Source organism: Somniosus microcephalus, chromosome 9, assembly GCF_052327205.1.
Source record: "Somniosus microcephalus isolate GS21.2 chromosome 9, FLI_Smic_1.0, whole genome shotgun sequence".
Lineage (NCBI taxonomy): Eukaryota > Metazoa > Chordata > Chondrichthyes > Squaliformes > Somniosidae > Somniosus > Somniosus microcephalus.
The window spans coordinates 189,267,039-189,280,509 of NC_140995.1; the positions used below are offsets into that span (position 1 = coordinate 189,267,039).

Here is a 13,471-nt window from a genome sequence, read left to right on the forward strand (position 1 = left end):
GAGAAGAAGCGAGAGCGCGGGAGACGCCATTTTGAGCCAGCGGAGAAGAAGGGAGAGCGCGGGAGACGCCATTTTAAGCCAGTCTAACCACACCCAGGGATGCCGAAGAGTGGCAGTGTCACAGTGTTCGACAATGAAGTCGAAGATTGGGCGACATATGTAGAACGCATAGAAGTGTACTGCAAGGCGAATGAAGTGCCATATGCCAGGAAAGCACTGGTATTGTTGAATTCCATGGGTGCAAAAATGTATGGCTTACTGCGAAACCTAGTAACCCCAGAGAAGCCAGTGGAAAAGGATTTTGAAAGCATAGTGGCAATCCTACAGGACCACTTAAACCCCATACTGCTGCTGATAGCAGAAAGATTTAAGTTTCACAAAAGGAACCAGCATAAAGATGAAAGTAATGCTGAGTATTTAACGGAACTGCGCAAGCTATCGAAACACTGCCAGTTTGGAACGGGACTAGCAGATACTTTAAGGGACAAGTTTGTGTGTGGGCTTCAAAGTGAAGGAACCCAGAAATGGCTTCTATCAGAAAAGGATCTTATGCTGGACAAGGCTTTCAGCATGGCAGTATCACACAAAGCAGCCGCACGGGGCGCTGCAGAGATACAATGGAGACCGCAAGAATATGGCACAAATTAAATGTCACATGGAGCCGTGAAGTGTTATCGCTGCGGCAGAACAACACATGACCATAAGGATTGTTGGTTCAAGGACCAAGTGTGCAGACAGTATGGAAAAGTAGGACATATAGCAAGAGTCTGCAGGTCGGGAAAGAAAACCAGCAGCAAGAAATCTCCACAGGAGAAGTACAAAAAGGTACATAAGGTGACGGAAAGTAGTTCAGACGAACAGAAAAGTGATACAGACTCCGGAAGCAAGGAGCTGGGTTGTCTGAAACTACATAATGTAATCAAAATGGAGGATCACCAAACTATCTGGGTCACGCTCAAGATAGACGGAGTCCAAGTGAAAATGGAATTGGACACAGGATCAGCCCTAACAGTCATAAACCAAAGGGACTACAAGCGGCTATTCTCACATATACCCTTGAGAGATACAGAGATTGTCTTGAAGACGTACACGGGGCAAAAAGTCTACCCCAAAGGAAAAATAAGGGTGAACGTTATATATAACGGCAAGGAAACACCAAAAATGGACCTATATGTATTGCCAGATGGAGGACCACCACTACTAGGACGTGAATGGATCCGGAAGGTACAGCTAGATTGGCATTCCATACAAGCACTGACTGTAGATGCCAAAAAGGATGACGACGTCACACCTGGACGACTGTCAAAAATGCTAACTGACGCACAAGAAGTGTTCCAGGAGGGACTCGGAACACTAATAGGCAGAACAGCGACGATCGAAATAGAGGAAAATGCAAGCCCAAAGTTTTTTAAGGCCAGACCGGTACCTTATGCGATCCGCCCAGCCGTCGAAGCAGAGCTGGAAGGTTTGGAACGTTCAGGAGTACTGTCGAAAGTGGACTGGAGCGAGTGGGCTACACCCATCGTTCCTGTAATGAAGAGGTCGTTGAGTAATACGCCTGGGGAACCAAAGAAGGTTTGCATCTGTGGGGACTTTAAGGTGACAGTGAACCCAGTCCTTCACACGGTACAATATCCGCTTCCGCGGATTGAAGATATTTTCGCCTCGCTATCTGGAGGAAAACGCTTCACTAAGATTGATCTGGCCCAGGCGTACCTGCAAATGGAGGTAGAAGCAGCCTCGAAACAGTACCTCACGATCAACACTCATAAAGGTCTCTACCAATACAACCGGCTGGTGTTCGGGGCAGCATCAGCTCTGGCTATTTGGCAAAGGGCAATGGATCAAATCCTGCAAGGGATTCCAGGGACCCAGTGTTATTTGGACGACGTCCTGGTCACGGGCGAAAATGACAGTGATCACCTCGCCAACCTGGAGCAGGTGCTCACTAGATTGAAGGAATATGGGCTCCGAGCTAATCGCCACAAATGCGAGTTTTTCCAGAAGCAGATCTCGTATTGTGGCCACGCTGTTGATGAAGAGGGGTTACATAAGTCCCCTGAAAAGATTGAGGCAGTAGTCAAGGCTCCAGCACCGGAAAATGTGTCACAACTGAGGTCGTTCCTCGGGCTGGTGAACTACTACCATAAGTTCTTGCCGAATTTGTCTACAGTACTCCACCCACTGAACACCCTACTGCAAACGGGGCTACCATGGAAGTGGAATGACGAATGTAAACAAGCTTTCCAGAAGTGCAAAGAATTGATCACATCAAAAGAGGTGTTGGCTCATTTCAACCCAGCACTCCCAATTCGGTTGGCGTGTGATGCATCACCCTATGGTATTGGAGCGGTGCTGTCGCACAAATTCCCAGATGGCTCGGTGAGGCCAGTAGCCTTTGCGTCTCGGTCACTAACCTCAGCCGAGCGTAACTACGCCAGATTGACAGGGAGGCCCTCAGCCTAGTGTGGGGAGTGAAAAAGTTCAACCACTCTCTGCACAGGCAGAAGTTCAACTTGCTGACCGACCACCAACCACTTGTCTCCATCTTTAATCCAAAGAAGGGCGTTCCAGTGATGACTGCGCAACGGCTACAAAGATGGTCCCTTTTTCTAGGGGCGAACCAATATGAAATGGAGTATAAGGGCACGAAACAACATGGAAACGCTGATGGGCTATCACGCCTGCCACTGCCTACTGCAGAGGAAGCACCAGCAGTGGACCCTGTCGAAATATTTTATTCGACTATAATTGAACGCTTGCCAGTAACTAACGTGGATATAGAGAAGGAGACCCGAAATGACCCGACACTGTCTCGGATATTGGACTTGACGGTGAAGGGATGGCCAACACATGGCGACTCACTGTTGCCAGCATTCTCATCCAGAAGAGAACAGCTGTCAGTATGCCAAGGGACCTTGATGTGTGGATCCCAAGTGGTAATTCCACCCAAGTTAAGGGAGAGAGTGCTCAATGAGCTTCACGAAGGCCATCTGGGAGGGGTGAAAATGAAAAGCCTTGCTAGGGCTTATGTGTGGTGGCCGGGGATCGATCAGCAAATCGAGGACCTAATAAAGAGCTGCTCAGGATGCCAGAAGGTCCAAAATGCACCACCACATGCCCCTCTACACCCATGGGAGTGGCCCTCCTCTCCATGGCAACGGGTGCATATTGATTTTGCTGATCCATTCATGGACTCAATGTTCTTAATAGCCGTGGATGCGCACTCGAAATGGCCTGAGGTGATCAAAATGTCCTCCACCACCACGGAGAAAACCATTGCAGTCCTACGGACCATATTTGCCAGGAACGGCTTGTCAGAGCAGATTTGCTCTGATAACGGACCAGAGTTTGTGTCCGAAGATTTTTGGAAATTTATGAAAAGGAATGGGGTAAGGCATTACACATCCGCCCCGTATCATCCAGCCACAAATGGATTGGCTGAGAGGTTCGTACAAATCTTTAAAAAGGCAGTAAGGGCCATGTGCGATGACGACATTCCACTGCAGCATAAGGTGGACAATTTCCTGTTAGCCTACAGAAATGCGACACATGTAATCACCAACCAGACCCCAGCCATGATGTTCTTTAACCGAAGGTTGAGATCTCGTCTGGATTTGCTCAGACCAAATGTACGAAGAGATGTTGAGAATAAGCAATTCCAGCACATCAATGAGAAGCCGACAAGGAGCTTCAATGTAGGGCAACCGGTCTTGGCCCGCGACTACCGAACAGAGAAATGGCAACCAGGAACGATATGCACATGGCAGGGGCCACTAATGTATACAGTGGATGTTGGGGAGAACATTGTGAGACGCCATGTCGACCAGATCCTAGAGTCACAGGAACGAGTCAACCCCATGTCTCGCGTACCTGGTAATGAACCCGACATACAGGCAGCATCTACCCCAGAAACAGTAGCATCGGAAGCTGATGAACCAACCGCCGACAGGGGGCCAGAATCGCCTCTGCACCAAGAGCAAGACACTCAGGAAAGGCGCTATCCAGAAAGGATCAGGAAGCCGCCCCAAAGACTGAATTTATAAATGGACTATTTTCAGTTAATGTTGCATGTTAAAAGTGTTGATTGTTAAATGAATGTTATGGTACTGTTAATCTAAAAGGGGAGGAATTGTAGTGTATGTACCTTTAAGGGGAGAACTACTTTTTACAGCTCCTGTATACTGTAGTACTGGCAGTGACCACACCTGTATATATCCCTGAGTAGGGATCTGTACTGTTAGTTTTAGAGCAACCCTCATCCAGTAAACACCTGTTGATTGTTCCTCTGCAGTCTCTGGCTATTTGTTGAAGGACACCATACATCAAGATTCACAGATTTAACAAGACCTTCCCTTTTGTTCTTTCCTCCCTTCCCCCCCTTCCCTATCCCTATCCCTGCACTTGCTTAAAATCTCCAAATTTTTCCAGTTCTGACGAAAGGTCATCGACCTGAAACGTTAACTCTGTTTCTCTCTCTACAGATGCTGCCTGACCTGCTGAGTATTTTCCAGTATTTTCTATTTTTAATCCACAAAGGTCACTTAGTTCAGTGCACTCCCAATTTTCTGGTCATTAGTTTTAAAATCAGGCGCACTTCAAATGAGGTATGCTGACCTCTGCTCTCAATTGGTGTTCCTGTCAAACAAGACCGGTGGAAAAATTCCTCTGAGCTGGGCGTCAAACGAAAAAAAATCTAAAACTGAGGTGCTCAGCTTCAGTAGCTTCATTCCCAACTTAGAATTTTTTTTAAAGCTCTGACCTGCATACATTTTAGAAAGCATTTAAAAATAATTATCTCCCACAAAAACTCCAAAGATGCCATTTTGATTTAAGGGTTTTAAAAAAAAGCTCTTTGTACGAGTTCCCCAGTTGTACCTAGTTAACATTACCTAAAACTTAAAACGGAAAGTTTGAAAATGTTTATTAGGTCCGGTTTCCTTGACTAAAAATTGCTAATTTAGTTAACTGGAAGAAGGTCCTTTCTCCTTTCATGGTCCTTTGATTCTCTCTCTTTCTCAAACAGAAGTTAAACAAATACAAACAATACTGATATAGTTTGACATATGGTGCAGGCAGCTTTTACAAATTCATGCTCCAGGTGTAGCGTTTTGTGAAATGGGAGCAAATATTGGGCGTTTAGGTAAGGAGGTCAGCACGCCCTGTATGATGTTCTTCCCACCAATTTTAATAGATGGAAAATATTGTGAGGCACGCTAAACTGAAATTAAATGGGGAAAAATTCAGTATCGCCCTTTTTGGGACGCCATTATCGGCCGTGCGCAAAGTTTGGTGTCTGGCGCTAATTATCGCCTCCGACGGCAAACTTGGCTTTGATTGCCCCTGGAGGTGATTGGAGCGCTAAATCAGGCGCTTCACACCTGTCTTAAGGCGCAAAGGCCGAGGAGCGAGGCACTACCTCAGAGCGCTGGCGAAGCAAGGAAGGGCAAATCAAAATGAACCTGCATAGTGCTGCTCAGTACCCAAAACTCCTTCACAGTGTTGAATCTCTCCAGAAGTCTCTCTCTCTCTCTCTCTCTCTGAGTGTGTGGTGCAAAAATGTCACCAACAAAAAAAGGGAGGAAGCGGTCACCTTTAAATAGCGCTCCCCCAGTCCCTTCCTGACTGCAAAACGCTCCCCTCAACCTGTCGTTGCTAGCGGCAGGCGGTAAAGCAGGGGGCGCCATTCAACATCCGGTCCAGGGCGCTACTGGGGCGTTGCGCACTCGACTGACGTCACGATCTGCCGGCGCAGAAGATCGTGGTGTTAGTGTTTAGCGCCGCTGCAAGGTCTAGTTAATTTCACGAGTGACGCAAACATTGCCGCGCCCGGGCGCTAGTTGCTTTGCGCCCCATTAGCGCCCTCTTAAGGCGCTAACGGGAGGTGCAAACAACTGAATTTTCCCCCCAATGTATCTTAAAAATATCTCAATGCAATATCTTCAATGTACAAAAAAAAAGGAACATTACAGGTTGCATCAGCAGCGCTGGAAGGGCAAATCCATGAGTGAATTTAACCATTCACTGCTGGAGTTTCAAATCATTCATTCAACAAGATAGGTTACATTTATTTCTCTTGCGTTTCGAGCAAAAATATGACTGCTCTCAAAGTCTCTTCGGTGCAGCATTTGAGTTTTCTCACTAACTTCTAATGGTGTTCATTTATTTTATCTCAGACACAGCAAATATAATGGAACAAAACATTGAAGCTGCCTCAGGCAGTCTTTGTATTTCTCAGCACGTAATGGTTGATCTTGCAATTTTCAATTTTCTCCATTTTTTTTTAGAATCATAGAAGCATAAAAGCTTACAGCACGGAAGAAAGCCATTTGGTCTATTACATTTGCGGTAGCTTGGCTAAAGCAATCCAAAACTAATCCCACTGCCCTGTTCTGGCCCCATAATTCTGTTCCTTCCTCTCCTGTAAATATTTATTCAATTTTCCCTTAAAAGATGCAATGTTCTCTGCCTCAACCAGACCCCGTGGCAAAGCAGCAAACCTCTGTGTAAAAGCAATGTTTCTTAATCTCTCTCCTCTCCTTATTCCTGAAGGTGTTGACTCTCTCATTAACTTATGGATCCATAGGCACCCTCTGGCACGTTGTCAAAAGGAGTGATTACAACTAACAGGGAACAAAACTAGAGACCTTGGCTCTTCTGTACACTCTTGAAATATAGGCCTGTAAAGGGTGAAGTGCAATAAAGAAAAAAAGCATTAGTGGAGAAAATACAAAAAAGGCTCCAAGGTACAAAAGGGGAAGGTGGTATTAAACCAATTATCAACACGCAGAATATATCATACATGACATCTATATCATACATTAGAATATGCCATACATGACATCAGTATCATACATCAGAATATCATACACGTCATCTGTATCTTACATCAGAATGTCATACATGACATCAGTATCATACATCAGAAAATCATACATGAGATCTGTGTCTTATATCAGATCTGCATCATGCCTAATAGCAGGTTGCCGCAGTGCACGCCCACTCAATGCAACTGACCCCTGGCTGGAAATGTGGGCCCAAAGTTGGAAAATCAGCCCTACTATGTTTTTCCAAATTATAAGTAGTGACATTTCTCAGTGTTGTGTCTTTTTTCTTATTCTCCATTTTTCTATATTTATTTTAACTTTTACATTATTTCTTAGCCATATTGGCTAACATTTTAATAGCAATTGAAGGAAAAAAATTTGCAGGGCTATGGGGAAAGGGCAGGGGAGCGGGACTAGCTGAAGTGCTCTTGCAGAGAGCTGGCACAGGCTCGACAGGCCGAATGGCCTCCTGTGCTGCAACCGTTATATGATTCAATATTTTAGTACAGTAAGAGACAAAGAAATAACATCGCAGTAAGTTTGTGTACATGGTGCTGTGCTGAATGCACTTGAACAAAAGGTTAACTGGACTTACTGTGAGAAAGAAAATACCAGGGTTAAGATGGCAAAGGATAGATTGGACATAACATGTGAAGAGATAGCAACTGATTCTCAAGGTACAATTGGGCACTGAACTAATGTAGGGAATTGCAATGATTCTCTAGGGATTCTTTCAAGATACAAAAATACTGAGAGGAACTACCAGAAGAATCTCAATGTAATTCTTTCATGGCTCCTGATGCATATCATCAAGTAAAAATATTTGAATAGAAAATGTATTTAACTGGGGAACAACTAGTACAAGTCACATCCATTTCAGTCTTAAGGTGGAGTGCAGAATTCTACAAGGATTACTATTCCGAGCTATTAAAGGGGCACTGACTTCATTAATAAGTATTTGGGAAACTTTTTTTTCCATTTATTTACAGACAATGATGTAAATCACAGGGGGGCACCACATGTGCACAATACCACAGCGGTGTGAATGATGCATGGCTCTTCTCTCTTTCGAAACAAATAAAACGCATCAAACATTTGTTTTTCACGAAGACGGTGCTCTTTTAAAACTTCCTAATTCACACGCAAAAAGACCTCATTTCGGGCATCTGAATAACTGATATGTTATATTTTGTTGCAGCCCCTGGAACAGTATGCCTCTTTCTTGCTGTTGCTTCCTTTCACACAGAAGTATCACTGCGCTGCATAGACCATGACTATAAATCGTTAAAACTTCTTGTACAACAAACGGAAAACTTCACCAATTGAAACGTGGCAATGTCCAGTCCGTTGTTTTTCCAGAGCTACAGCTTGCTGCTTATCATTCCATTTCCAAATTGCTTCTTTCTCAAGGTCATACATAGAGCATTGTGGAATAAAACCAAAACGCTGGAAACATTCAGCAGGACAGGCAGCATCTGTGGAGAGAGAAACAGAGTTAGCGGTTTCGGGTTGTTGACCTTTAAGGTCATCGATCTGAAACGTCAACTCTGTTTCTCTCTCCACAGATGCTGCCTGTCCTGCTGAGTGTTTGCTGCATTTGGGTTTTATTTCAGATTTCCAGCATCTGCAGTATTTTGCTCTTGTTATAGAGGATAGTGGGATGGGTTGCATGGATTACAAGGAAATAATCTAGCCCAAGTGTTCAATTAATATTGGTAACTATCTGTGTCTATGGCTGAACTACCAGTAAAACTCAGAAATCCATTTATATTTTCTATATTATACAGGAGGTCCATTTGTACCTCTACTAGTTTTGTCTCTTCTTTCCGTCCACTGGCTTTGAATTACAATGATAACCACCCAACTGTCCTTCAATGTTTTATCCCTTTATATGAAAAACGGAAAATCTTTCCTAAACTCTTGTGGCTAGAAATTTGTATGCCCCAAAAACAGGCGCGGGGATCGCGATGTGAGATCAACCTGCGCCCGCTCAAACTACTGCAGCCAACATGCTAACTTCGTGCTGCCTGCTGATTAACATGATTGTGGCATTCAGCCCAGCACTGAACATGCTGCTGAGTGATTGAATGCCCAGCAGGGGGCTGAAGTTCATGCAAGGCTAGCACCAATTAAAGCTAGCCTGCACTTCTTAAAGGCAGTCTGCCCTTCTTAAAGGGGAAGTGCATTCTGTCTGCAGCAGGTGATTCAACTGGCTGGGGAAGATAGTGGAAAATAGCAATTAATGATGACACTACAAGGGAGAGAGCAAGCACCAAGTTTCTCCAAAGCAGCCCTGGAGGCCTTGGTGTAGGAGATGAACACAAGGAGAGAGGTCCTGTTTCCACAGGAGGCTCTCCAAGCAAATGCGGAAAAGGCAATGGGAGCAGATAGCTGCCATGGTCAATGCCAGCAGTGACGCCCCGAGGACCTGGATGCAGTACAGGAAGAAGTTTAATGACCTCACACGAGCAGTTAAGGTCAGTGAATTAATATTCAAATGCCATATCCCACCATCTGCCCCATTAGCCTCACACACTGCTCAATGCACCACACCCCCATCACTCACCTACCAACAATTTCTACCAAACATAACTCATACCTCATTCATATCTTCACCTCACCCTCACACTTTTTAAATTCATTTCTGTGATATGGGCATCGCTGGCAAGGCCAGCATTTATTGCAGATCCCTAAATGCCCTTGAGAAGGTGGCGGTGCGCCGCCTTCTTGAACCACTGCAGTCCATGTGGTGAAGATACCACTGCTGCAAGACTCACCCACATCTCACAGCTTGCACACAGTCAGCTATTCAACCATGACAGGCACACACTCACCGACACACTTCCCTTTATTTTGCAGGACAAAGTGGTTCACAACTGGAGGCAGTAGGACCGAACTGGCGGAGGACAGGCGCGCCTGAGTTAACTTACCCCAATAGAGGAGACGGTGCTGGCTATTATTGGGAGGGCCATCGCTGAGCCCGTGGCAGGGCTGAACCCAAGATGACGGTATCCTCATACATAATTCTCCTTCTCATATCCCACTTCCCCCTCAATCCACAATCTCTTCTGATTTACAAGCTGCACAGTGTAAGCATGCACCTCTTGCTTTCCCCACCTCCCTCACCACAACCTTACCCTTATGCCTTTCTCCGTTCAGATAGCCAGTAACTGGAGCCTGGCCAGGCACTGGTGGAGGAGCAGGAAATTGAAGAGCACCAAGACACTGATGATAAAGACACAGCACCGTCACTCGATTTCACACTCGCAGCCACCAGCTCAGATACTGACACTCCGCATACTTCAGAGGCGGGATCTGCACGTGGTGAGACACTGGGCACGAGTGGCCTGCAACCAGGGCAGGGGGAAGGGTAGCGTAGGTGTCACCTCCGGAGGTTGCACATAGGTTCTGCTGCAGAGGACTCAGATGAGGACTTTGATGGGCGGCCTACAGAAGAAATGCTTGGTGCATTGGCAGGCCTATCAAAAAGCCCAAGTGCAATGTCAAGGAGCATGGAGGAGTCCGGCACCAACCTTGCGCAGGGCTTTACGCAGAGCTCGGAGCCCATGATTTCCAGCATGGAAGTGATGGGCAACTCCATTAGCGCACTTGTGGACCGAACCATCATGCAGCATATGATGGCCAATGTCTCAGCTTCCATTGCAGCACAAGCAGAAGCCACCCAACGTCTGAGTGCTGCAGTGGAAGCTCAGACTGCTCTCATGCAGGCGCAGACTGCTGCCATTGTAGCAGCGTTTACCAGTGTGGAAAGGGGCTTGCAGGGTGTCACAATGGTCCAGCAATCTGTCCTCCAACAGATTACTAGGAATGCTGAGGCGCCGTCCTGGGGGAGTGGCAGTTGCTCCGAGGAGCACGAACCTGCTGTCCTCTCACAGGATGACAGCATGCGTCCTCCCACCACTGCCACTCCGACAGTGCCCTTGCTGTTGCCTGTCAGCCAGCCGGCCCAGACTGCTGCCGCCCATGCAGAGGTGGTGCAATCCGGAGCCAGGCCTACTAGGCCCAGAGCTGCGCGAGGTCGTCCTGCAAGGCCATCTGTAGTCTCCCCCACTGAAAGCCAGCAGCCTTCCACCAGTCATGCTGCAGCCACTGGGGTAGCCCTTCGTAGGAGCACTAGGACAGGCAAAGGCACACAGAAGACAGGCACTAAGGGAATGCACAAGGGTGATTAGTTGACTTTGTTATGAAATATTGGATGGATTAATGTATAAAGTTGGTTTGGAATCTTTCTTTTGTGGTGGCTTTTATTTCCGCATTGTGGCCAAGAGGACGTTGTCATGATCCGGAAGAGGGAAGGTAAGGTGTATGGACTGTTGTACGATGGGGATTTGGGTCGAATGAGTCGATCACGGACAGCCCTGGCCGGAGACTGGATGTGCTAGTTGCCTCCTCCCTTCCTCCTGCTCCTCCACTTCCTCTTTCTCCTCCCCCTCCTCCCTCTGCGAGCAGCTTTGCTGCCTCTGCTCCATCTCCCTGTCATGCTGCAGTGGGATGGCAACTACAGCACCCATGACTGGGCGCAAGTGGTCTGAGCTGAACCCTTGAATTCAGAATCAAGGCCTTCTCCACTTGCAGCACCACTCCCTGTCGCCTCACCAACTTTAAACAACTCTGGAAAGTACCAAACACGTCTACAAACTTACACAGAGCCAGTAGAAGTTCAGCTGTGCGAGGTTAAGACAGGGAGTTAGCTCCAGCGTTTAGGACAAAAATGGCAGCGCTGGTGTCAAATCATGATTGACGTCATGATCTGCCTACTCTACGTACTTCCAGCGCACGCTCCTAATGCCCGCCCTAACCAAAATGGCGTTTGACGCGGCCCTGCACCAGAAGGGTGGCATTTGTCACAAAATGGCACCCGTAGCGACAAAAAAATCGGAGCTGAATTTCTAGCCCATTGTGTTCTCTTAGAAAGCACAACTAAAATTACGAACTTTATATGCGAGGAGTTGAGATCACAAACCATGCCCTACCACTCTGTTACAATATATGTGTTACAATACAACCGACCCTATGTTTCAAACATAATTATACTACTGACTGCATGAAGGTGCGCATTCTTCCTTTGTGGAAACTATTGGACACAACAGATTACGCCATTCAGGTTTGCATAAATATTTTATTGTACTTTTTAAAAAAAGTGTTCAAATTCTAACTTTGTAAAGAAATAATATTTTAATAGCTTATTTGAGAGTCACTTTATACAGCCTGCAATAGAAGATATGGCTATCAGTGCACACTCCAGTATGGCTCAATAAGGGAACATTACTATTATAAGCCATTCACAAAATATAACCTACTGCTGTCAGTAGTTTCCTTTTACCCTAATACAGTAGAAATTTGTCTGAGGTCACAGAGTATTGCATCATCATACTACATCATATTACTGTACAGTTACTGAAGGTACTATTAATAAAAAACCTACCTACATGTTCAACATAATACAGGTCAAAAAGTTAAGTCTTTCAAGAATTCTGAACTGTGTACAATCCGATCATCCTCATGAGTATAAATTATATAAAGAAAAGACTTGCGTTTCTATAGGGCCTTTCACAACCACTGGACGTCCCAAAGTACTTTACAGCCAATGAAGTACTTTTTGAAGTGTAGTCACTGTTGTAATGTTGTAACGCGGCAGCCAATTTGCATACAGCAAGCTCCCACAAATAGCAATGTGATAATGACCAGATAATCTGTTTTTTTTTTAGTGATGTTGGTTGAGGGATAAATATTGTCCAGGATACCGGGGATAACTTCCCTGATCTTCTTTGAAACAGTGCCATAGGTCCTTTTACGTCCATCTGAGAGGGCAGACGCGACCTCGGTTTAACGTCTCATCCGAAAGACGGCACCTCTGACAGTGCAGCACCACTGCACTGGAGTGCCAGCCTAGATTTTTTTGCGCTCAAAAGTCCTGGAGTGGGACTTGAACCCACAACCTTCATGACTCAAAGGCGAGGGTGCGACCAACTGAGCCACTGGCTTACACAACTTGTATATGTGCAAGTTCATTAAAAAAATTGAATGCATTTAGAATAATTGTATCAAATACACCACACAAACCTAAACTAAGGCAGGAGTTAGGCATAGCGCAGTGTGCCGAAAACATTTTATAAACTGTTTTCAATAGAACCTGCTTGGCAGGTTGTCTTTAGTTGCACATCAAAATGACGTTTCTGTTGCTGCACTGTTGCTGAGTTTCTCGGCTGTTATCCACTGAAAGCATGAATCTCGTCATTACTGAATCCTAACTGTTTGAAGAAGCTGTAGAGGAGGTACAATGTAATCAACAATTAATACAGTGAATATGATATTGTTTAGAATAACCAAAATATCACAAGGTTTTGTACAAGTATCAACTGCTCTCCAGTGTCTTCTCTGAAAGTCTCAGGGAACGGAACACTTTTCAACATTGTTTTAGCATTGAGCAGTTCCAGTCTAGGGACAGCATTGCAATGCAGAGTAAAAGTTCCCCAATACTGTCCAACACTGAAGACCACCTTCTACTTTACCATTTCTGATTTTCCACACCAGGCATTAGAATGGCTTCTCTGAGTAAAACTGCCAATTTTCTCTTAATTTTTTACTATTACTCGACTCACCCCTGATGTTTGACTCTTTCC

General features: G+C 45.6%; 1 protein-coding gene across 2 annotated transcripts in view; it reads right to left on the reverse strand.

Annotated features, from left to right (window-relative positions):
• Window positions 1-11,947: 11,947 nt before the first annotated feature.
• Window positions 11,948-13,471, reverse strand: part of cyb5r4 (cytochrome b5 reductase 4) — a 221,197-nt gene continuing 219,673 nt past the window's right edge. For both annotated transcript variants that reach the window (XM_085997707.1, XM_085997706.1), the window contains one exon: window positions 11,948-13,112. In XM_085997707.1, coding sequence (XP_085853833.1) covers window positions 13,058-13,112 — 55 coding nt within the window. In that variant the 3' untranslated portion in view covers window positions 11,948-13,057. The remainder of the gene's footprint in view (window positions 13,113-13,471) is intronic.